Source organism: Kogia breviceps, chromosome 14, assembly GCF_026419965.1.
Source record: "Kogia breviceps isolate mKogBre1 chromosome 14, mKogBre1 haplotype 1, whole genome shotgun sequence".
Lineage (NCBI taxonomy): Eukaryota > Metazoa > Chordata > Mammalia > Artiodactyla > Physeteridae > Kogia > Kogia breviceps.
Genome location: NC_081323.1, coordinates 5,179,511 through 5,202,456, shown reverse-complemented (window position 1 = coordinate 5,202,456; position 22,946 = coordinate 5,179,511). Strand labels below are relative to the sequence as shown.

The window sequence follows — 22,946 nt, the reverse complement described above, 5'->3', positions numbered from 1 at the left end:
CCTCCCCCACCCCCAACCCGACCCCATCCAACTCCAGGGATGGCAAGTTCTGCGTGCACAGGTATCATTGCAGAAATGGGGGACGGTGGATGAGCTAGTGAGAGCAAAATATTGGGGGGTGGATGGACTTAATCATTCTTTGCTTTTAATGGTAGCTAGTTAATTTCCTTCCTGAAGAGACCAGCTTTGACCTTCACCTCCAGCCCCTATTAACTGCCAGCAATGCTTTGTCAGTGTGTTTATGACAAAATAATTATACAGAGAGGGGAAATCTCGCAGGAAAATTGAGTGTTCTGGCTTGGGCAGCAGGTGGGAGCTGAGGCTGAGTTCTGAGATGCATTTTGATGGCCCACTGTTACGGGCCTGGTTAAGCACAGACCTCGGGCAAACTTTGAGGCAAGCAGTTAGTTTTTAGCTCACCCCAGAAGGCAGACAAGGCCAGAAGCAAGGAGTCAAACCTGATTTCAAGCCCCTTACACCTTGTGGCGTGTCTGCGAACTGCGTATCCCAGGCAGGAGAGATTTGGGGGCCCCGGGTCACAGTGGTGGCCGAGATAACGTTGCCCCCTGTAGGCTGGGCCATTCCAGCCCATTGGACAAAACCCTTCCTTCCCTGTAATGAATCCAACATCCTTGGTGTATGGACTTGCCCAGCTCCTCCTGGAATATTTGCGCACGTGAAGCCGTGCTTGTCCAGAGCTCAGCATCCAGTCCAAACTCCTCTCCAGCCAAACTCCCACTTGCATTTTCTTTGCGTTGAGCTTTCTAGCAACACCCAAACAGCTGTGCTGCTATAAGTCCTCTTGTTCTGACCATCGTGCCTTTGGCCGGGCCGAGCCCCTGCCTAGAACACCATTCCCAGCCCAACCTCCTCTCTCTGCCAGAGGTTGAAGAATGATCTCCGGAGCTTCCTCCTTCCCCGGGGAGCCTCTTGGGCCCTCGGACGGTGTTTGCGTTGCTGTTCTGCACGCCTTTAATTCCCCGTGATCGTTCCTGCTCAGGACTCACCGCCCATGTCCCAGGCCACCTCTCCTGCTGACTGTGAACTGCTCCCCAAGGCCAGGGATTGGCCTTCCTCTCTCTGTAGCCCGAGGGCGTGGCACTCAGGAGGTGGTCAGTGGAGGGGCCGGTCCAGCGTACACCGGAGGTTCAAGAGTGAAAAGACAGGGCCTCTGTGCCTAGTGAATTCCCTGGCCAGTGCTTGGGGAGACACAGCCGACTTCTGAGGTTCGTACCTGTCTGGTGGTATCCCTTTTCTGGCAACTTTAGAGAATGACCCATCCCTAGCCCTCAAGGCCGAGGTAGGAAGGTTCTAGAAAGGTCAGGCGGTAAAGTGTTCATGTGGCCAAGGTGGGCCTTGAGGGAGTCAGGTCCTGAGTGAAGGGCAGCGAATGGGTGGCCCTGATGGACGGTAGGCCCGGGAAGGTGACCCCCTGGCAGAGGCTGCTCCTGCCACCAGCAGCCCCGCCCTTGCCCCACGCCGGGCCCAGCCCAAATGCGGACGCACGCTGGCCACGTGTCAGGAGGCGAGAAGGTCAAAAACGACACTGGGGGCTTCCCTGGCGGCGCAGTGGTTGAGAGTCCGCCTGCCGATGCAGGGGATGCGGGTTCGTGCCCTGGTCCGGGAGGATCCCACATGCCGCGGAGCGGCTGGGCCCGTGAGCCATGGCCGCTGAGCCTGCGCGTCCGGAGCCTGTGCTCCGCAACGGGAGATGCCACGACAGTGAGAGGCCCGCGTACCGCAAAAAAAAAAAAAAACGACACTGAAGGCAGCGGAGAGCTCACTGGCTCCCAGGCCCTTCCTGCGCGAGTCCGCCTACAGGCTGCTTGCTCCGAGTCCCACCCTCCAGGGACACTGGCTCTGCGATTCTGTCGCTCAGCAGGTGTCTTCTGCACTCCTGGGACCCCTGCTTTGTGACCGTCAGAGCCGCTAACTCTTCTGAGATGAGCGTCTCAGCGCTGACGGGGGCAGCCTGACTGCTGCCGGGAGGGACCTCGCTTCTGGATCGTGCAGCTCCGGAGGGAGGGTCTAGGGAAGAGATGGGGCCCCAGGAACACGTGAGCCGCCTCCCCTCGAATTACCGGAGAGCCAGGGTGATTTGCTTCACCGGAACTGAGGCTGCTGCCCCGGACACAGGCTTCCCCGGTGGGTGACCTTGTGTCCCCATCTCCGAGGCCCCGTCCTTTCTCCCCTGGACCGTTCCTCCCGCTTCCTCAGCCCCCTTGGCTTTCCCCCAATTGTCTTCAGCCAGACTTTTAAATCGTGCCCCACATCAAGTTGCCCCTGCTTGAACCCTCCAGGCCTCGCCAGGTCACTTCAGATAAGATCCGGACCTTTCTTCTGGGCTTCCCGGCACAGAGAGACCCGGCCTTGCCCACCGAATCTACTCCCTTCCGCTCCCTGGGCTCATGTGTGCCTGATTCTGGACGTCACCCATCTTCCCACCGCAGGGCCTTTGCACTTTCTGTTCCCTCCACTGGCAATGCTGTTCCCTCCACTGGCAATGCTGTTCCCACATCTGTGCTTGGCCGGCTTCTCCTTCCCCACAGGCCTGGGCTTGGATGTCACCTCCTCCTGGAGCTTCTCTGACGGCCTGGCTAAGGCAGCTCTCCCTGTCACGGCGCTGCCCACCCACTGCCCCAGGTTTTACAGTTTTTTATAGCGTTGGTCTTAAAAGCCTCCAAAGGCTTGGTTTGTGACTGTCTCTAGTCCCTGCTGGACTCTAGCCCCTGGGAGCAGGGAGCATTTGTCTGTCTGTGCTCTTAGCTGTATCTCTGGGGGAGGGAGCGTTTGAGGGCAGGAATGGGGCCTGAGTGGGTGCATGAATGAATGAACGACTTCTTCCTAATAATTGAAATGGGGAAGAAGCATAAGGTGTCTACAGCATTATTTGGAGGGAAGAATCAGTGAAGTGGGTGACTGAGAATTGAGGAGGGATCATGTTCCAGAAGTTTCCAGGGAGGCCCAGCTTCACGGGCATGTGGCCTCGGCAGTCACACAGGCCCGTTCAGAGGGGCCTGTGCTCAGTTTACTGCTTTGCTGTCTTTGTCTGGAAGTTCTTACTAAGTTTTGAATAAGGAGCCATGCTTTTTCTGGTTGTAGTGGGCACCACAAGTCATGTCACCGGGCCGGTCCAGGTGTCCCAGCAGTGAGGGGAGTGCATCCGGTCCTCACCACAACTCGGGAGCCACAGGCTAGTCTAATCACCCTCACTTTACAGACGGGGAAACAGAGGCTCCAAGCTGAGTGACGGGTTAGGTGGACCCCACACGTTCTACCCTAGAGCCCCCGCTCCTGCTACGACCCTCTCCTGCTACGACCCTCTCCTGTCTCCCAGACTCCAGAAATGGGAGGCTCGTGACAGTTGAATAAATGAATGAATGAGAGAGGGAAAGAGGACACACAGTGGCGTCCCAGGCTCACCTGCGCTCCCTGCTGGCTCGCCCGCCCTCACGACTCCTCTGGGATCAGCCGCCCCCGGGTTGACCTTCATCCTGTTGTTGCCTACGGTGGTGTCCTCCAGGAAGCACGAGCCAATGTGGGCTCTCTGGGCCATGCCCCCTTCGGAGTGAGGTCCTGGTTCGGGGATTTGAATTCCGATGGAAGCTTCCGGGCCTGTACGCAGGACAGAGACTGCAGGTCAGCCAAAGAGAGAGACGCCGGGGGCGGGGGGGGGTGGGCGGGGGGGAGGTGGACGGTGAGAGCAGCTAGACGGTGGGCCTGACCCCCAGCCTGGTTCTCAGGTCCTCCATGGCTGACTGTCCTCCTGGAACCTCCCCTCAGTGGCCCACGCCGTGCTCTGTCGCCTGCGGACACGTGGCCTCACACGGCATCTCTGCACGTGCCTTTCACCTGCTGGGGCCGCCGGCTGCCTCGGCCCCTGGCTCTGCCAGCTTGGGTCCCCCTCCTCCTGCAGCCCAGCCCAGCTGAGCTGGTCCTCTGTGCCTCCCCTGGGACTCAACCCCTCCGCCGCTGCCTCCTGCTCCCCGTCTCTCTGCTGCCTGCTTCCCGGCAGCTCTGGAATACCCTCTCCATCTTTGGTTAACATCTTCATGTGGCCCCCAGGCCGGTGCCCAGCCCCCGCTGTCTCACTCCTGCCTCTCCCAGCCAAATGTCAGAAAAGAGCTGTCCACTCTCCGTCTCCCGCTCCTTCCACTCTCCACTCTCCTTCTGTCCCCTCAGGTCATCACTGACCCCTTGCTGCTGGACCCTGCAGCCCTCCCTTGCTCTCACCGGCCTCACCTCTTCTGGAAACCCGTCCCCTGGCGTCCCTGGTTCTCCTCCTCTCTCTCAGGCCTCTCTGCCGTGCTCCCACCCCCCAGCCTGTCTCTCGATGACCGGTGCCAGGGAGGACGCGGCCTGGGAGCTCTGGTCACTGGTGACGGCGCCTAGGTGGCTCCTTAGATGCCTGTCCAGTTCCTGTCCAGCCATCTCCTTTGTTCCCGCTTCAGCTGGCCCAGGAAATGATCCCTGCCCATTGTACAGATGAGGAAACTGAGGTTTCCTGAGGGGGGTAGTAGGGAATGGGAACCCAGGTGCTAACTCTAAAAGAGCCCCCTGCTCTACAGCCTCCTGGTGGAAGGGAAAGAATTTCCCGTCATGCCTCTCTCCCCACAAGGACTGGGTCAAGTTCCATCTAGTGAGGAACCGAATGCAGTGGGGTGGGGGTGGGGTGGCAGCCTGTTCTCCAGTTACCTGGGGGCCTGCCACAGGCTCTGTGGGCTGGGCCCTTGGCTGGGTTGCCGTGATGACTCATCTCGTTGCCGTGCCCCATCTGTCTGAGCACAGACTTCTCCTTCCGGATGTCCCGGGGCCCCCAGGCTCCAGCCAGGGGACCCTGAGTTGAGGGATCAGTTGGCGCCATTGGAGGGAGGTAGAGGGGAGCCATGGAGCCTGGCAGGGGACACAGAAACGTGACCCCTGACCCCCACCCTCTGACTCCCCCACCCCCTACCCCCACCACACACACACATTAAGTCCTGGCCAGACAGAGCAGACAGGCTTCTGGATTCTTTCTGGACACCATCAGACTGGGAGTGATTACTTCAGGGTCTGGATTGGAGAGCAGGTGGACCCGCAGAACAGGTAGCGTGGGGTTCCGGGGTTTTTACCACTGGTGCCTGGGGTGTCACTGGGGCATTGAAAACCCAGACAATCCTCTGCTTCCTAGCTGCTCTCAATCCTCTGGGCCCATCAGGAGAAAGTCTCCTTTGGGGTTAACTTGCTGTTGACATGGAGCCCTCAGAGCTTCTGACATTGTTTTATTTTCTCAGGATTTATTTTTATGGTAACCTTCGTAGTTTTCAAGATAATGCTGTAAAAGTTTACTTTAAAATTAATTTGAGTAGAATAAAAAGTAAACCCTTTAACAACATGGAGTAAATAATCAGCCATGGGCGTGGCCAAAATTAGGGAGGTGGAGCTCAGAGGACCAAAGCTGGGGGGGAAGGTTGATCTAGATTCTAGAATAAAGTTCCTCATTTCACAGTTGGGGAAACTGAGGCCTGGAGCAGGGAAGGGCTCTCTCGAGGTCACAGGGAGCGTTCCAATTTTGGGGCCAGTGCTCTCACTCATGTCCCGTGGCCAGACTGATGGGTGACCCTGTCCCTTCTCCCCACGGTACCCTCCACGGAGCAGGCACCCATTTGCTTACTGTATTCACCAAAGCTCGGATGCACCCATACGATGCGTCCCAGTTTCTGAGATGTTAACGTATGGGAAAAAATAGTGTCTCGGGACAAACAGAATGCCACAACGACCCCTTGTGATATCCTAGTAAGGAAGAGAGAACTGAGTTGTTTCTTGTGGGAAAATATTGGGTCCCAGTGAAAATGAGGCAAAAGCTGTCGGCAGGAATGGAAAGCAGGAGAGGTTTGATCCAGGCACAAGGAGGGACATCCTTATTCCTGAGAAAGCCAGAAAGGACCTTGGAGGTCTGAAAGCTGCTCTTTCTCCCTGGAAGGTTGAATGCCCCCCAGCCCCTGCCCCCACCCAGATGGAGCAGATGCCCCGACAGGTCCCTTCTCCTGGACATTTCAGAGGACTCACCATTTTCCCCAGAGGCCATTCGTCTCACTATGACATTCCCATGTCCAATCTGGATGTCTTCGGAGTTCTCAATGGAAATGTGGCTGTTTGGTCCATCCTGACTGATCATGTTGATTGGATTTTGCTGGTAAATAACTGGGGTGGACTGACTTCTAGAACCTTCTGCAAAATAACATTCCACTCAATCCCTTTGTATCTCTCTAGGAGTCAGAAGTTCCAAACTCTAGTTGGCAGCATCAAAATCTCCTGGGGAGCTGGTTAAAACACCGATTCCCAGGGGCCCACCTGGGGTTCTGAGTCAGTAGGTCCAAGGTGGGCCCCAGGAAGTGGAGTGTTTACCAAGCACTGCAGGTATCACAGACGAGCCTCGCTTGGACTTTGTCCCGCAGGCCACCCTACCCCTGTGCCCTCTGCCACCCTGGGAGGATGGCAGGTGCCCTTCTGCTCGCCTGCCCTCTGTACCTCTCACTGCGAGGAACCCACAGCCCTAACCATTGCTTCCAAGGTCCTCTCTTCCTTTAGGGAAAGATGCAAGGTGGCCGTCCACGGGCTGTTTCTGGCCATGGGATAAGCTTTGCTTGACTCACAAGGCATTTTTTAAGAATTTGGATTTGTCACCAGTGTTTAACATCCAGCCTAGGATGCTGAGACCCTCCTTGGGTACCATAAGCAGGGGTGTCAGCCCCACGTGGGCTCCACACACGGGGCCACATTCCCACCTTCGTGAGCCCTTGGCTACATCCATAAAAAATATTTAAAATTACATTGTATGACTGCATTGGGATACAGACAAATATAATCTCGGCTAGAGTCATTATTAGCTATTCATTGTTACTATAATACTCATTTTTTTCTTCTGATTTTAAGATAAACTAGAGCATTTTTGTGACCCCCCCTCCCCCCAAAAAAGCACCGTGGGCTCTAGGCCCGGTACCTGCTGCATGTAACGGATAAGTCGGTTCTGGGACTCTACCCTATGCGTATCTGAGCTCAGCCTGGCCTACTCCTTCAGCAGCCTTAAAACTCCAAGTTGGGCAAAGTGCTTACAGAAGACTGTTAGCAAACTCAGGCTGAGACCTGCGCCCCAGGACTGATACAGCCAGGGGTGGGCCACACCTCTAGGAAGCCCTCCCTGGTTACTCCTGCCCGCATGCCCCCCCCTCCTGGAACCCTCTTCCAGGGACAGGTCAGCAAGACCACAGCAAGCTTCTGACGAGGTGGGACAGGCAAAGAGCTCAGCGGGAGCCCAGCAAGGACCAGGTGTTGGGTGTTATGCTTCCTCTTCACTGCTCTGCTCTCTGCCCCGTCCAGGTGTGGGCAGCAGGTAGAGGGCCTACCTGGTCGATACACAGCCCAAGAGTTTGATTTCTGGTCTAAGTCCAGGAGGTGCTTGTTCCTCATCGCGTACAAGTCTGGGTTGACTTCCTTTGCCGTCTTCATTCCCAGGGCCTGGGCAACGATCAGGGCTCTGTGGGGCCCATGGGCTTCCAGAAACCGGAAGATCTCTTCCTCTGGGAGGCAGGACAGCAAGTGGTCAAGGAGGGCCTCGGAGGCTGAATCTGCGCCCCTGCTTACCAGCTGTGTGACCTGGGACAGACGCAGCCTCCGTGCCTATTTTCCTCATCTGTAAAATGGGCATAATCGTGATGGACCACAGAGGCTGTTCTGGGGGTTGGAGGTGTTTGTCAGGGGCTCCGAACAGGGTCTGGCGCGTGCTAGGTGCACAGTAATTGCCAACTACCCGTCAAATGGTTTCCCAGCCATTTAGCTTCTTTCACCGAAAGACAGAGTCTTGCCTCTGGACGCCCTGTGGGGACCTGTTAGTGGGTGGGGCGTGGCCCCCGAACACTTGTAACTTCTCCAGTGGCCAAGGACGGTGTGGGGTCAGAGAGAACAGGAGCTGAAAGGAAATGAGATGCTTACGTCGCTGGCTGAGCTCAGGGCCAGGCTTCCGGGGAGTTGCAGCTGCATCTTTCTGGGGCCTCTCTGCTGGGAAGAAAGACGGTCCGGGGTCAGCGGAGCGGGAGAGGGGACGGGCGCCCTACCAGACAGAGGTGGGCTGCTCCGTAGAAGGCCCCAGCGCATGGACGCTCCAAACTCGGAAGGAACTTAGCTTCAAAGCCCGCCCCGTCCCCTTCTGGCCTGGGGTTGGGGGGAAGACCATCTACTCCCTCCGGGATTGTGTGCGGGCTAGGGGACCCCCGGGCACCGCACCAGAACTAGAAAAGCGGATCTCGTGTGATGCTATGGCTCTTCTACTATTATCATATCATTACTGCCATCATCATCATTATTAACGCTTTGCTGAGCACCTACTATGTACTGGCACTAGGCTCAGCCCTTTGCATCAAATCCTCTCACAACCCTACAAAGCAGTCTTACTGTTACCTCCACTGGCCAGAAAAAGAAGTCAAGATGCAGTGAGGGTACATCATGCGTCCCTGAGGGCAGAGCCTGTATTTGAACCCGGGCCCAAATCTGGGCTAGGCCGTTGCCAGGAGTGCTCGTGCTGGGTCCAACACCCGCCCCCTGCAACTGCCCCTGTCCTGGGATGGCAGGTTACCCACCCAGCTCTGCGGGAACCACTTCTTTGGTCCCACCATCGTCCAAGCGCCACGTCGCGGGGCCTACGAGCAGGACTCCCTTTGACTCCTTCTTCATGTTGTGGAGGACCTGGCTGAGTTTCTTCTTGGGCACTTGGCATTTCTGTACCAGCTGGGCAGTCTTCACAGGGGAGCCAGAGTCCCTCAGCACCTCCAAAATCCTCTGCTCAAGGTCTGGGGGAGGGAGACAGGGGCAGAGACAGAACTGAGTCCCCCAACTACCCAGCCTGGGCTGGCGGCCCCCCAGGAGAGGGATCCAGGGCAGAGGCAGGGACAGAGGTCTGGGCAGACATCCCCCAGCAACTCTGTTCAGGGAGGGGCACATGAGCTGCTCAGAAATGACCTTGGCTGGACAGCCTGGTGGCCAGAGGCGGTGCCAGGCCTTCCGAGCGTCCCCCACCTGAGTGGAGGACGGCAACACTGTCCCTGGCTGTCTCGAATCCTCTCTCCTCCTTTTGCTGCCTCTACCTCCTACTCCTTGTCACCACCGTCTCCCGGTGGACAGCAACGCCACCAACTCCCGGCTCTGCCAGCCTCGTCTTTGCCCACCCTCAACTTCCCTTCAAGGGCCAACCTGTCTGCATTCCCTTCAGACGCACTCACCCCTGGGCCTTTGCACATGCTCTTCCCTCTGTTAAGAGCAATATTACCTCCCTCCACCTGTCCAACGGATACTCCACCTCAGGTCTTGCTTAGACTCCATCGCTGGGAGGCTGTCCTGGATGCCCTGAGCGGGTGCGGTGCTGGTTGTGTGTGGGTCCCCTGCAGAGTGTCCCCAAGGATCCCCTGCTGTGATTGCCAGGTTCACTGTAGTGGTTCAGTGTCTAATCTAGCATGGGGCCAGGCGCATGGTAGGGTCTCAGGAAATAGCATTTTTTTTTAAACATCTTTATTGGAGTATAACTGTTTTACAATAGTGTGTTAGTTTTTCCTTTACAACAAAGTGAATCAGTTATACATATACATATGTTCCCATATCTCTTCCCTCTTGCATCACCCTCTCTCCCACCCTCCCTATCCCACCCCTCTAGGTGGTCACAAAGCACAGAGGTGATCTCCCTGTGCTATGCGGCAGCTTCCCACTAGCCATCTAATTTACATTTGATAGTGTATATATAGGCCCGTGCCACTCTCTCACTTCGTCACAGCTTACCCTTCCCCCTCCCCATATCCTCAAAGGAAATAGCATTTGAATGAAGGACTGACGGAGTGAAAAAGTGAGTGTACACTACTGGGTAGGTGTTTGCCCAGATGACCTGGGCAAGGAATGAGTAGCTCCTCCGGGGCCTCTGTTTCCCCACCTGAGTTAATGGTCCTAAGCAGGATGCCTCGAGGCTCAGTGAGGAACTTTCCAAACGGCCCCTACTCCTCCCAGACAGGCTCCCATAAACCCAAGCCAGCTGCCCTGCGGGGACTAAGAGAACTGGTCAGACACAGGGGCCTGCAGCGCCAGGAGCTGGGGAGAGGAAATGTCTGCCCCGAGAACCCTGAGGGAAATGCAAAACAGGGCCCTTCTTGGGAAGACCTAGGTCCCCTTCCAGGGCAGCAACCCAATCCTTTACCTTCTGGGTTTTTCCTGGATTCCTAGTGGGGGGCACTAGCGGGGGAAGAGACAGCCCATTTGCCAACTCTGTGCTGGGCACCATGGCCTTGCCCTTGTGGTCGGAATGTTCGCATCCTTTTGGGCACAGGTGATGTGCAATTAGAACACGTGGGGTCACCCACCCCTTCACCCACCAAACTACCCCTCAACCGGGATACCCGTCCAGCCCACTGTGGCTTTGCCTAGTTTTCACAAGATTGTGATTCTTAAAAAACCTGCCCCTGGGTGAGCCTCCTCCTCCTCCAGCGCCCTGACCCCAAAGGGGAAATGGGGTCCATGCAGTGAAGGCGGGGCTGGCGTCACCTGCTGAGTCTTCAGGCTGATGAACTGGAAGTTGTGAACGGGATGAGGTATAAGTGACATGTCAGTTAAAAGGAAAATCTTCTGGGGGGGGGCAAGTTAAATTCAGGTACTGAGTGGCCCTGACACGTCTCATTGGGGAAGTACAGCAGGAGCTTGGGAAGCAGCCAGGGGTCCTGGGTCACACACCCCGTCGGCACCCCTCCCCAGCACACCCTATTTTCCTGGTTTTGAGCCCCAGCTCTGCCACCTACTAGCTACATGACCTCCCTGGGCCTCAGTTTCTCTATCTATGAAATGGTGATAATAGCAGCTACTTCAGAGATGGTGGTGAGGATTAAATAGCTAACAATCACAAAACAAAGGCAAACAAAAAGCGTCCCAGCCCACAGCCCTCATGCTTTCAGTGGGGACCCTAGAAAAGAGCACTGCTCAATAACAGTTAACTTGCATCATGTGCTTCCAGGAATAGCATGCTATCCGAGGAATGAATGCAGCAGGAGGAAAACCATGTCTGTACATGCACTTGCCCCTCTTAGCAGACAACTTGTGTTCTTCCTCGAAATGAGTGTGAAGATGGGTGTTAAGGCCCCAGGCTCAGCCGTGGTCCCCTGAGTCATTTTACCTGCAAGCCTCAGTGATCTCACACGTAAGATGGAAACCTCATCGCGCTTGCCCCTGCGGGTTATTGCAAAATGCACACAAAGCATGTTGCAAGCAAGGCTCTGAATCTGATGCAATGCCCTCTTCTCCCTCTTTCTTTTTTCTTTTTTTTTTTTTTTTTGGCGGTACGCGGGCCTCTCACTGTTGTGGTCTCTCCCGTTGCGGAGCACAGGCTCCGGACGCGCAGGCTCAGCGGCCACGGCTCACGGGCCCAGCCGCTCCGCCGCACGTGGGATCTTCCCGGACCGGGGCACGAAGCCGTGTCCCCTGCATCTGCAGGCGGACTCTCAACCCCTGCGCCGCCAGGGAAGCCCATCCCTCTTTCTTACTACTGTTGTGCTTTCAAATACTGTCCTCTCTTGGCTGTAATCTGGACCAAGAAAAGGAACCAGAAAAAAGGTGCAAGTCCCACCTGGGCACTCCCACTGTTCCTTAGAAGGAAGAACGTACCTGCGTCTCCAGGTTTGGCAGGGGCCTCAGCCATGCTGGCAGCAGCTGCTGGGAGCCCAGGTGACTTGAGGGCAGCGGCAGGCTCCCCGACCCCGTGGCCTGGAGAAGGTGGGCCCGGTCGAGGCTGGGTGTGCTTTTGTGGTCCTGGCGGTGCTTCTGGCAGCTGTGGAGATATTCCACCTTCACGCAGCCAGCTGTCAGCTGCTCACACCCCTCGGAAACAGATGCCTAGTCAGCCCAAGCTGATCAGATTCTGGAGAAAAAGAAAATGAAACTTCTGTGTGTGGCTTTTGAAGGAAACAAAACCGAAAACGGAAATGATGAGCAGGACACAGTTAGGCCTCCAGCTAGCTGTTACTAGGGAGCAGCTGAGCTGGGCAAGACCGGAGCTTCCTCTGGGGCCGGGGGACTTTCCACCGCTGCCCACCCGGAGCCCCACACTCAGGCCAAGACACCTGGGTGGGGGCAAGGGTGGGTGCCTGCGTTTGCGCATATCAAAACAACCACCCTCTTTAATGAGTACTTACTATGTGCTTTCCAATCTTGCGTGCCCCTGAATCATCTACAGGGTAGGGGCTAGTACTGACCTCTTTTCTTAGGAAATTGAAGCTTGGGTCAGTGAGGCCACTTGTCCAAGGCCACAGAGATACTTGGGTACTAACTCAGCCCCACCATTTACTGTCTGTGGCGCCTTGAGCAAGTTAGTTAACCTATTTATGCCTCAGTTTTCTCATCTATGAAATGGGTTAATAAAAGTAGCAACCTCAGGAGGTGGTAGTGAGGACTAAAAGGGTTAATTCATGCCTTCTACAGTCATGAACACAGCTAGACACCCACATACCTGTTTCTGGAAGAAGGATGCATCGCTTTTGTAAATTCTCAAAGGGGCCATTGACACACACACACCCCCGCCCCAAGCAGTTCAGAGCCAGTTCTGGTCCAGGTAATAGAACGGGAAGCTGAGGCCTACAGTGGTGAACGGCTTTGCGTGAGGCAGCCCAGAGTGTCAAGAACTCACTCCTGGAAGCTCCTGGGCCTGGGGTCCCAGCTGCAGAAGCTGGGGAGGGTGTTCCAGGCCCAGGCTCCCAGGGGGACCCCATCCCTAGCATTTCTGCAGAGGGAAGAGCTCAGGAACAAGTATATCCATGGAAAGGGCCCCAGAGACTTGACTCAAAGCTGTCCGTGCAGAGCAAGCAGGAAAAATCCTGATGCCCAGTCCACACGCAGACCGCTTAAATCCCAATCTCGGGAGGCGGGGCCGAGTGTCCCAGGTGATTTCATTCCAGCCAAAGGGGGAGTGTTGGACAACTCAATAAAAACAGGAAGCCATGATGATGCTTTTGTTCCTTTTTTAATGTAAAACCAAAGAAACGTGTAGCTCTATGTAAACTGACAGTCTTAATTTTAAATGCGAAGTAATGGGGGGTGTTGTGGGAGATTGTGGGGCGCCTTCCGGGCTCTTGCTGAGCCCCGGCGTGAGGCTGGGAGGCGCCGTGCCTGGACCAGCCACTAGGTGGCGCCCGCTCACCAGCCTGCGTCCCGGTTTCCCTCGTCCGGTCCCTCTGATTTAGGGCGGCCTCTCACCCGTCCCCCACCCTAGAAAAACCCCAACTCCATCTGGCGTACCCCAGCTTCTCCCCATTCCCCATGCCTCTCCTACACAGGCTCCTTGGCTCCTTGCCTGCGTGCTGCTGACCTCTTAGTATGGACACCCCGACCTAGGCCTTGACTTGGGTGCCTGGTGGGCTTGCAGGTCCGGCTGAGGGTCAACTTTGCTTCTGGCCCGCGTCTGTCTGAACATGTTTGGATGGCCCTTTCCTGTGCCCCTGTGTCCCCATCACCCCCTCCCTAGCTGTGTGTCACTACCTCCCTGAGCCTTGGTTTCTTTAATTATAAAACAAAGATAATAGATAAGAAAAAGCATGTTTATCTGACCTTTAGTTGGTGTTCACAAAATTTGCATCATTTAGAAAATGTGATGTGATGGATCTCCATAACCCCATAACATAACTTTTAGACATTAGGGGGAAACAAAAAAGCAAGAGAGAAAGAGAAAGAAAAAACAATTTAATGTGGGTGGGCTCCATCTTCCATAGCATTCTGTGGCACATTGGAAATTCATGGAAGCCATGAACCTGCTGTGAGCATCTCACCACACTGAGTGGGGTTCTCATTTTTAAAGTTTTAATTAGCTTGTATTTCCTCTTCTCAATTTAAGAGACTTTCAAGGTAATTTTGACCATGAGGATTGTCTTTAACTGCAATATCAGTGGCTTAAACGACACAGAAACTTGTGTCTCTCTCCTAAAACAGTCTGGTAGGCAGTCCAGGTGTGGTGTGGCACACCATAGTGTTGAGACCTGGGCCCTTTCTATCTTGTTGCTCTGCCATTTGTGGCCTCACGTTCTAAGATGGCTGCTCAAGCTCCAGCCATCACAACTGCATTCCTTACAGCAGTAAGGAGGCAAGGGACGAAGAGTAGGTACCTCTCCTTTAAGAATACTCACAAGTGGCAGAGACATTCCCCTGACATCCATCAGTCCCATGGCCCAACAAGGGAGGCTAGGAAAGATCTTTATTCTGGGCCACCATGCACCTAGCTAAAATTAGGGGATCGATTAACTTCCAAATAGGTGACAACAGATATCAGAGGATACTTAGCTGTCTCTGCCATTGCAAGGCTCTGTTTTCTCCCCAAGAAAGGAACGAGGAAACCTCCTCTATGCCTTGAAGTATATCTGTTCTCTGGAGCTTATGTATTGAGCAGGTCCGAGGCTGAGTTCAAAGGTAGTTCCCATACTCTCAGAGACTCCCGTCCAGCATGGAAGACAAAAGGGGAGAGGAAAGGAGACAGGGACTCTGGTGACCCCCGACTCTGCCTGGGAAGGACCTCAAAGCCTGCAGGAGTTCCAAGATGGCGCTACTGCCTGCTGGGGCCCAGATCCCTTTTTGCCTTGGAAAGCACACTCCTTTTTCATGGCTTGTGTTTTTCTGGAAACTATTAGAACTCTCCGCCCAAACCAGATGATAATTACACGTTACTGATCTCTAGTCTTTAAATTTCTCTCTCTCTCTCTTTTAAAAGAGAGATATTTTTACTGCACATTGTGTTGGCAAAACCCAGTCTCCTTTCTACCCGGCAGCCTGGATGTTATGATCACGGTTCCCCTGTGAAGTCACCTCGGGGGGAGGGAGTGGAAAGGTCTGAAGGCACCAAATGGGGACAATAATGAGTCTTTGGCCGGGGGCAAAGGGCAGAGAACCAGAGGTGGCCAGAGACAGGGACTGCACAAGATCACAAGAGCTACCAGCAGAGGGCGAGGGGCAAAGGCCCAACCAGGGGCTGCAGGGGGCAGCGGGTTCTCAGTGCAGCCCCCAAAGGCATCTGCCTGGGCTCCGTTCACTGACCTTCAAGGCAGAGCTCAGTGAGCCTCCTAGGGTCATCACGTCGGATAGACCTGGGGCTCTAATCCTCGGGCCCCGATCTCGTACGTCTGGGCCTCGAGCCAGTCACTGCTCTTTCTGAGCCTCCATTTCTCCCTTTGTAAAAAGGGATCACAGCAGCTCCACCCTGGGCTTGTGGCAAAGCTAACCCGAAATCTTGCTCCGGAAGGTCCCAGCAGAGCACCGCGCATGTAGCATGTGCTCAATAAACAGGAGCTGTCGTATCTTCATGGTATGACCCACCTGTCCCTCTCTGAGTGACAAGCAGTCCCATTTACTCATCTGGTCTTGCACCAACTAATTCCTTGTGCCTCCTTTATCCCAGGCGAAGTGCTGGAGCCAGTGGAGGGGCGGGGTGGGGTGAGGGTGCGGCGGGGAGAAAGCCCCGACCCCCCGCTAGTTCCTGGCTCTGCTTCCCAAGTTGGCTGCAGAAAAGGCCGCACTACCCAATCGAGGGATTGACGGGTGACTCAGGCCAAGTCCTGGGTCCCCTCCCCCAACTCCCAGCAGTGCTGGCTGGTAAAGGGGAGCTGGGCCGGGGTCACATGAATCGGGGAGTTGGGCAGGGGTCAGGGCATCGAAGGCCGCGATTGAAACCTGTGATCTTCCCTCGGGGCAAAGGAAGAGTTCCTGGAAGGTTTTCACCCAAGGTGGGTTGGGGATTGGGAGAGGCCACCAGGGGTGCCATAGAGCGTTGGCCGGAGGTTGATGGGGGAGAGGGGCTGTGGCCACAAGGAGGCTGTGTGGAGTCCAGGGGAGGGACCTGTGGCCAGCATCAGGCTGCTTTCACACCCTTCCTTCCCCCACTAACTCTTTTTAGAAGTCCTTCCCCACATCCCCCAAAATAGATGGAAATGAATTCACAACTAACTTTTATTTTTATAATCAAAAGATTTTTTGATAATGCTGCTTCCAAAATTCTTTGCCTACAAGAAATTCATTTAATTACAATTGGCCACAATTCCTCCACAGAGGGTCCAGTATTCTTGGGAATTCTTGCACAATGAAGAGATATCACCTATAAATTTGTTTCAAATATAATGAAGTATAACGAAAAATTTTTGACGACTAAATGGAACAGTTAATGAACTTGACATAATGTTATGTCTTCTAGATGTTTAATTAAACATTTATTGATTCTGATTTTGCAAGATTTTTCCCCCATATTTTGGAGTTCAAACGTTTTCAAAAGCTCTTGAAGCATCTGTAGGCCTGAGGTGCTAAGACTTCTACACCTAGAAGATAAAATGGGGAAAGGCAGAGAGACAGATCGCGAGGGCCAGGATTCCTGGTCTTTTGGGGATCGTGGCTCAAGGTGAGTTGTGGCCAGGGTGTTGTCAAGTATGGGGTAGAAGATGGGGCACCAGCAGAATACTTTTATGAGTTAATTCGTAGCTTCTTTTAATTTTAAATGGGTAACATACTCTAAAATTTGACCCGGAGATGTTTCTTAAAAGACTTATCCAACTGGATAGCAACTGATTTATTTCGAGCTTACTATGGACCCTATTTCCAGTGCTTTACATTATTTTATTCAATTCTTCCAGCAATCCGACAAGTAACATTAAATCTGCATTTTAATATTAAATCTGATAAGAAAACTGAGGTACAGAAAGATTACTAAGTAACCTGGGCAAGATCACGGAGGCAGTGGGTGAAACTGATGGAGTTGAAACCCAGGCTATCAAGCTCTAGAAGCCAAGCTCTTAGCAATTATTTCTATTGTTATGAACAGGTCCGTTGTCATCCTGCCACAGAATAAGGAGCAGCGCTTTCTATGCTGGACAACTTAGCGCTGCCTGGTGAGACTTATCAGATCTAGTAGGAAAAATGTTGATATTTTGTTCTTTTTTTCTGAAGTCTCTTTGACTGAGTGTGCCTGTCTTAGTCAGCTTAGCTGCTGTAACAAAATACCATAGACCAAGTGGCTTAAACAACAAATATGTATCTCTCGGTTCTGGAGGCTGGAAGTCCAAGGTCATTGGAGGATTTGGTGTCTGGTGAGATCCACCTCCTGGTTCTTAGATGCCCGTCTTCTCTCTGTGTCCTCAGATGGTGGGGGTGAGGGGGAGCAAGCTCTCTCATGACTCTTCTAAGGGCACTAATCCCATCACGGGGGCTCCACCCTCATGACCTCATTTAATCCTAATCACCTCCCAAAGGCCCCACCTCCTAACACCGTCTCATTGTGGGGTAGGGTTTCAACACTGAATTTGCTGGCGGGGGGACCCAAATATTCAGTTCCTAACAGTGTCCATATGAGCAGAGCCCTGTCCTAAGTCCTCTGAGACACAGAAATCTAAGTTAGTAGAAAAGGGTCCAATATTTAAGATTTTTGTTCTCATTAAGAATTTTTGTATTGATTGACTGAAATGATATTTTGGCTATATTGGGTTAAAAACAAGACTTGGTGACTGTATGTCCACACCTGAGCAGACACACAGGAGCCCCCCCGTGCCTTACTCACAGGGAGCTCTTCTCTCCAAGGTGCTCTGATCTCTCACTTCACCCACCACCACTTCAGAGTTTGTTGTCTGAGGCTGGGTGCCCCAGAAACACACTCTGAGGCACAGATTTGAGTGCAAGTAGTTATTTGGGAGGTGATGCTAGGAAACCCTGGGAGGGTGGTGGGGACCTGGGACAGGGGAAGGATGGGCTGAGGGCTCCGCCATCAAGCAAGCCGTCTGGGGGCACCTGGGGTTCAGTGCCGCAGGGAGCGCTAGGAATGCTGGGAGCACGGGGAACATCTTCTCAGGGCTCCCCACCGAGGCTGAGGGAGCTGGGGTGCTTACCCTCCCCTCCCATCGCTGAAGGAGGCTGCTTCCAACCGTGTCAATCCCCCAGCCTGTCTGGCCTGCGGCATGCTGGGCCGCTGGACCCACGTGAAAGAAATGGAAAAGGCCAAGGAGGTGTGATGGGGATACTGATGGCATTTGCTACAGTCCTCTGCACAAGTGACTCCTCTTGGGACTGAGGCCCCCAGAGGGTTAACGAGCTGGAGAGGGACAGGGGTGGATTTGAATCCATACCAGATGATCCCAGAGCAGGGCCCTGAGTCCATCCTTTGCCGCGTCCCCTGCATTTGCCCACACCTGTAAAGAGCAGGCAGGAGTCTAACTCCATGAATTTTAAAAATGCATTTTTACATTTGCTCACTCAATCAAGTTAGATGCTTTTAAAGGCAAATTTAATTATTTTGAGCTCAATAAAAGCCTTTTAATAAGCTGAACATCATGGCTTCAGTGTTTTGCTTTCAGGGTGATCGGTCATGGCAAGGAGGGGCCACAAAGGGAAGGGGAGGGGGGGGGAGTGCGTGGGGCAGGGGAAGGGGCAAACCATGCCAGCCCACACACACGGCATGAACACACACATACTCACACACACACACACACATGCGTGGGCGGGTATTTATTTTAAAGTTTTATTTGCACATTGAAACCCATCATTTGTTCCAAATCGTTTAATTGTGAAGCTTTTATAATATTTTGTTTTATTTTTAGAAACAGTTCTTTTACTTCGAGACAACTGTACAACGTGTTATAGAAAATGCAATGCTGATTTGGCACAGACTTCCTGTGTGTTCTGTCTCCCCCGTTTGGCTCACACATCCTTCCTCACTCTGAACGTTCCATCTATGCCCGCGACTGAGACAGGAAGCCAGACACACATGCTGAAATAATTTCAACAAATATCAACTTTAAACCAACTTGAAGTAGTCAAAATGGCAGGGCTGGTTCAGGCACCGCGGCCTTCCCCAGCTCAGCACAAAGGAGGCAGCTCAGACTACACATGGCAAAAGTGTTGCCGTGTTTATAAAAAGCTTTCTGTTTTCATTATTAATGCCTTCACCTGTCCAGTGTCATGGCACCTGCTGGGTTTGGCTGTCCAGCACCCAGCCCCCTTCTTCTGGCACAATCACTCCAATTTTCCTTTGGTGAGAGCCACCTCACCCCCTTCTCAATCCACATGGATGGGAGGAAGCTGACCCCACCTCTAGGTCCAGAGCAGGGCATGAGACTCAAACCAGGCCAATCAGAGCACTCTCTTCTTTTGGCTGTAGTGATTGGCTCAGGGATGGGCACATGGACCTGAGCCAGCCAATGGGATTCTATTCTGGGACTTGTGATAGAAGATTGAGAGCTAATTTCTTCCCACTTGACTTAGAGCTGTCAGGAAATGAACCTGGAGAAAAGGTAGCAGGAGAGGAGGATCTGCTTGAAAGGGAAATCGGTAGAGATGAGCAGTTTGATGGAGACAGACACCTTCCTAACATCATGGTGTGCACATCTGGACCTGGAGGGCATGTAATCTAGCCCAGCTCCCAACCAGTTACAAGAGTCAATGATTCCCTCTTCTGCTGAAGTCAGTCTCAGTTGGTTTGGGTCATTTATTATATAAAGAATTAACAAGAACATACACTTTTATCAGACAGAAGACTAAAATACTGGATGAATTGATTCCAGGCTATTTGGTAGACATCTAGGAATGGAAAGCATTTTTGAGGGAGGATGGAGAGGGAGAGAATCCTTTTGCCATGTGCTTGGCATGTGGTCTCTGCTTTTTTACCCTCAGTTTGAACCACTGTGTTCTGTGAAAACATTAATATTAGGAGTTTCTTTCTTTTATCCTGACGAAATAATATCACCTGTGTACTGAGATGTATGCCTGAGCTGTTCATCACAAGATAGTTTATAAAGGTGAAGGAATTATAAACAACCTAGATGTCCAACCAAAGGGGACCAGTTAAGTAAATTAGGAAATCTGTACAATAGAATTCTCTGAAGCTATGAAAAAAATGCCATATAGAACTGTATTTATGGATAAAGAAAAGTGTTTATATTAAGGAAAGATGTTTATAAAGCTAGAGGATGATTCCATTTTTAAACATATGTGATTACCTATAACATAGAAAAATGCCTAGAGAGAGTATGGATTATCTCTTAGCAGTACATAGGTGATTTGTATTCTATATTTTCTGCAATATAATTTGAATAATTTGTATTCTATAATTTTCTACATTTTCTACAATAAATGTGGATTACCTGTGTATCTTGTCCGCTAGGGCTGCCATAACAAAATACCACAGAAGACGGGGCGCTGGGGGCTTAAAGAACAGAAACTTATTTTGTCACAGTTCTGGAGACTGGAAGTCTGAGATCAGTACACCAACCTGGTTGGGTTTTGGTGGGAACTCTCTTCTTGACTTACACATGGCTGATTTCCAACTGTGTCCTCTGATGGTTGAGAGAGAAAGAGAGAGAAAGAGGGAGAGAGAGCATGGGGTGGGGGCTTGGGAGAGTTCTCTGGTATCTCTTCTTCTAAGGGCACTAATCCCATCATGGGGGCCCCACCCTCATGATCTCACCTAAACCTAATTACTTCTCAAAGGCCCCATCTCCAAATACCAACACATTGGGGGTTAGAGATTCAACATACGAATTTGGGGGACATTATTCAGTCCATAGCACAGTGTAATCAAAAATAATAACAAAACTCAGTTCTTTACATTGGGACTTTGCATGCAATGAACAATATCCACATAGTCACAACAATGTAAACAGCATTAACTGAATTTCAGTTTTAGGATCAACTCACAGATAAAGCACAGAGGACTGAATTACGCTACAGGCAGAATAGAAATGTCACTCATCTTGATAAATTGGAAGTAAAAATGGAGAGAACACAGGTAGAAAGGAAGTGAAAGGAGTTTGGGAAGAGGGGGTGAGCTGAAGACCAGCCAGGCCAGGGGTACAGTCTCCTCAACTTGGCAGGTGGGGAGTCCAGAAACACTGTCCCCATAGAGGGAACACAAAACAGAGGTGTAGATACAGTACTTGAAGTCATAAAAGGAACCCAAGTAAGAACATTTCTTTATTGGGAAGTAGGGAGGCGTGTCCACGTGCTAAATCCTTGTCTGTCAAAGCAGGAAGTCAGCAGGTAACCTCTCGACTTTGGAAAATCGCAGGCTAGAGGTAGAAGATTATTGTTTTGGAGATGAAGTAGTCATTCTCAGAAGGAAGAGGTATAAGAACGGTTGTTGCCTCCAAGCACTGGGCTGTGGGTTTGGAAAAGATGGGGCAGGAGGCTGTTGCTTTGGACCTGCTGTTTTACTTTGATAAGAATGTAAAATATACACAATAAAAAAGGAAAAAACAAATAAACAACCACATCCTTGCCTGTTACAGACTCTACAGGACAGCGTCCTGCTGATCTCAGTGGACCTCTCAGCAAGAACCATGGGGCAGAACTCACCTCCCAGGCCTGTTTCCCGGAAGAAACCAGGACTCAGGTTGGTAAAACTATCCATGTTTGCGGGATCTTGAAGGGAGGGGAGGTGGAACAGGTGAAGCCCAGGGGAGTTTTTCAGGACAGTGAATCTCTTGTGTATGGTACTGTAATGGTGGATACATGACACTATGCATTTGTCAAAACTCTACAACACAAAGGATGAACCTTGGTGTATGTAAATTTAAAAACATTTAGGAGGTCAGAGGATCCCAGGATGGAAGGCAGAATGTGACAAGACACTGTAACTGTCTTACAAACATGTGTCACTGCCTCAGGGAAAGGGGCTGGGGGAAAGGGTGCTGAACTAAGTATCTTTGGAAATGTATGACCCTTGATATGATGTGATGAGAAGGGCACTTTCCCTCTGGGTTCTTCCTCCCCAGAACCCATCACTCCAGTCTAAACTATGAGAAAAACCTCAGACAAATTCCAATACAGGGACATCCTACCAAAATAAATAAATAAATAAATACCTGACCAGGACTCCCAGCTGTCAAGGTCATCAAAAACAAGGAAAGTCTGAGGAACTGTCAGATCCCAGAGAAGCCTCAGGAGTTGTGATGACTAAATGTCATGTGGTGTCCTGGGTGGGGTCCTGGACCAGGAAAAGGATGCTAGGGTAAAGCTAAGGAAATCTGAATAAAGTTTAGACTTTAGTTAATGATAATATATCAACATTGATTAATGAATTGTAACAAATATATCACACTGGTATAAGATGTTAATAATGGGTGAAACTGGGTGTATGGAAAGCCCACTATTTTCTCAATTTTTCCATAAACCTAAAAGTGTTCTAAAAATAAAGCTTATTTTTTAAGGTTTTTTTTTTTTTTTAAAAAAAAAAAGATACAAAGAAGAATGGGATTCTTTTTTATCTTTGAGTGTGATGCCTGGAGCTGCAGCAGCCATCTTGCAGCCATGTGGGGCTCTAAAGCAGAGATCAGAAAACTTTTCTGTAATGGGCCAAATAGTAAATATTTTAGGCTTTGTGGACCATTTGGTCTCTGATGCAACTGCTCAATTGTATCGTTATTGCACAAAAGCAGCCATAGATGATGTGCAACTAAGCTGGTGGGGCTCTGTGCCAATAAAACTTTATTTACAAAATCAGACAGCTGGGGATTTGGTCCATGGGTCATAGGAGAGTAGAGAAGGCACTGGCTCTGGGTGATGGGGATGGTAGCTGATGGGGGAGACCAGTTGGCCTGTTGATTTTTAGGTAACTGCTGAGGCCCTGGGCTCACAAAGAGCTACCTAAGGCTGCCCCCCACTACTCCATCTCAACGTCAGACCTGCGGAAGGCCAGTTAGGGGCTCTTCCCATCACCTTCAGCACACACCAGCCTGGAGGCTGTGGAGGGAGGACGCGGTCTTTCCTGTCATCCTGTGTCCCTGGCAGGGGCGTACAGAGGATGTGAAATACCTGCTTATCAGATGGGCTCTAAAAGAAACTTACGCCCTTCTCTTGGTCACGCGATTATCTTCGTGGTGTTCGTAACCACGCTGGGCTCCTCCATCCCCCCGACTCCCACTCAGCCAGGGGCTCAG

At 52.0% G+C, this 22,946-nt stretch overlaps 1 protein-coding gene across 1 annotated transcript; it reads right to left on the bottom strand.

Annotated features, from left to right (window-relative positions):
* Nucleotides 1–1,780: 1,780 nt before the first annotated feature.
* ZBP1 (Z-DNA binding protein 1) lies at nt 1,781–11,837 on the bottom strand. Its single transcript, XM_059038975.2, has 8 exons — nt 11,668–11,837; nt 8,616–8,825; nt 7,972–8,037; nt 7,386–7,559; nt 6,049–6,210; nt 4,696–4,893; nt 3,424–3,615; nt 1,781–2,028 (listed from the first exon to the last, which is right to left on the bottom strand). The coding sequence occupies exons 1-8, from the start codon at nt 11,699–11,701 to the stop codon at nt 1,781–1,783; spliced, it is 1,284 nt and encodes a 427-aa protein (XP_058894958.1). The 5' UTR covers nt 11,702–11,837.
* Nucleotides 11,838–22,946: the final 11,109 nt, after the last annotated feature.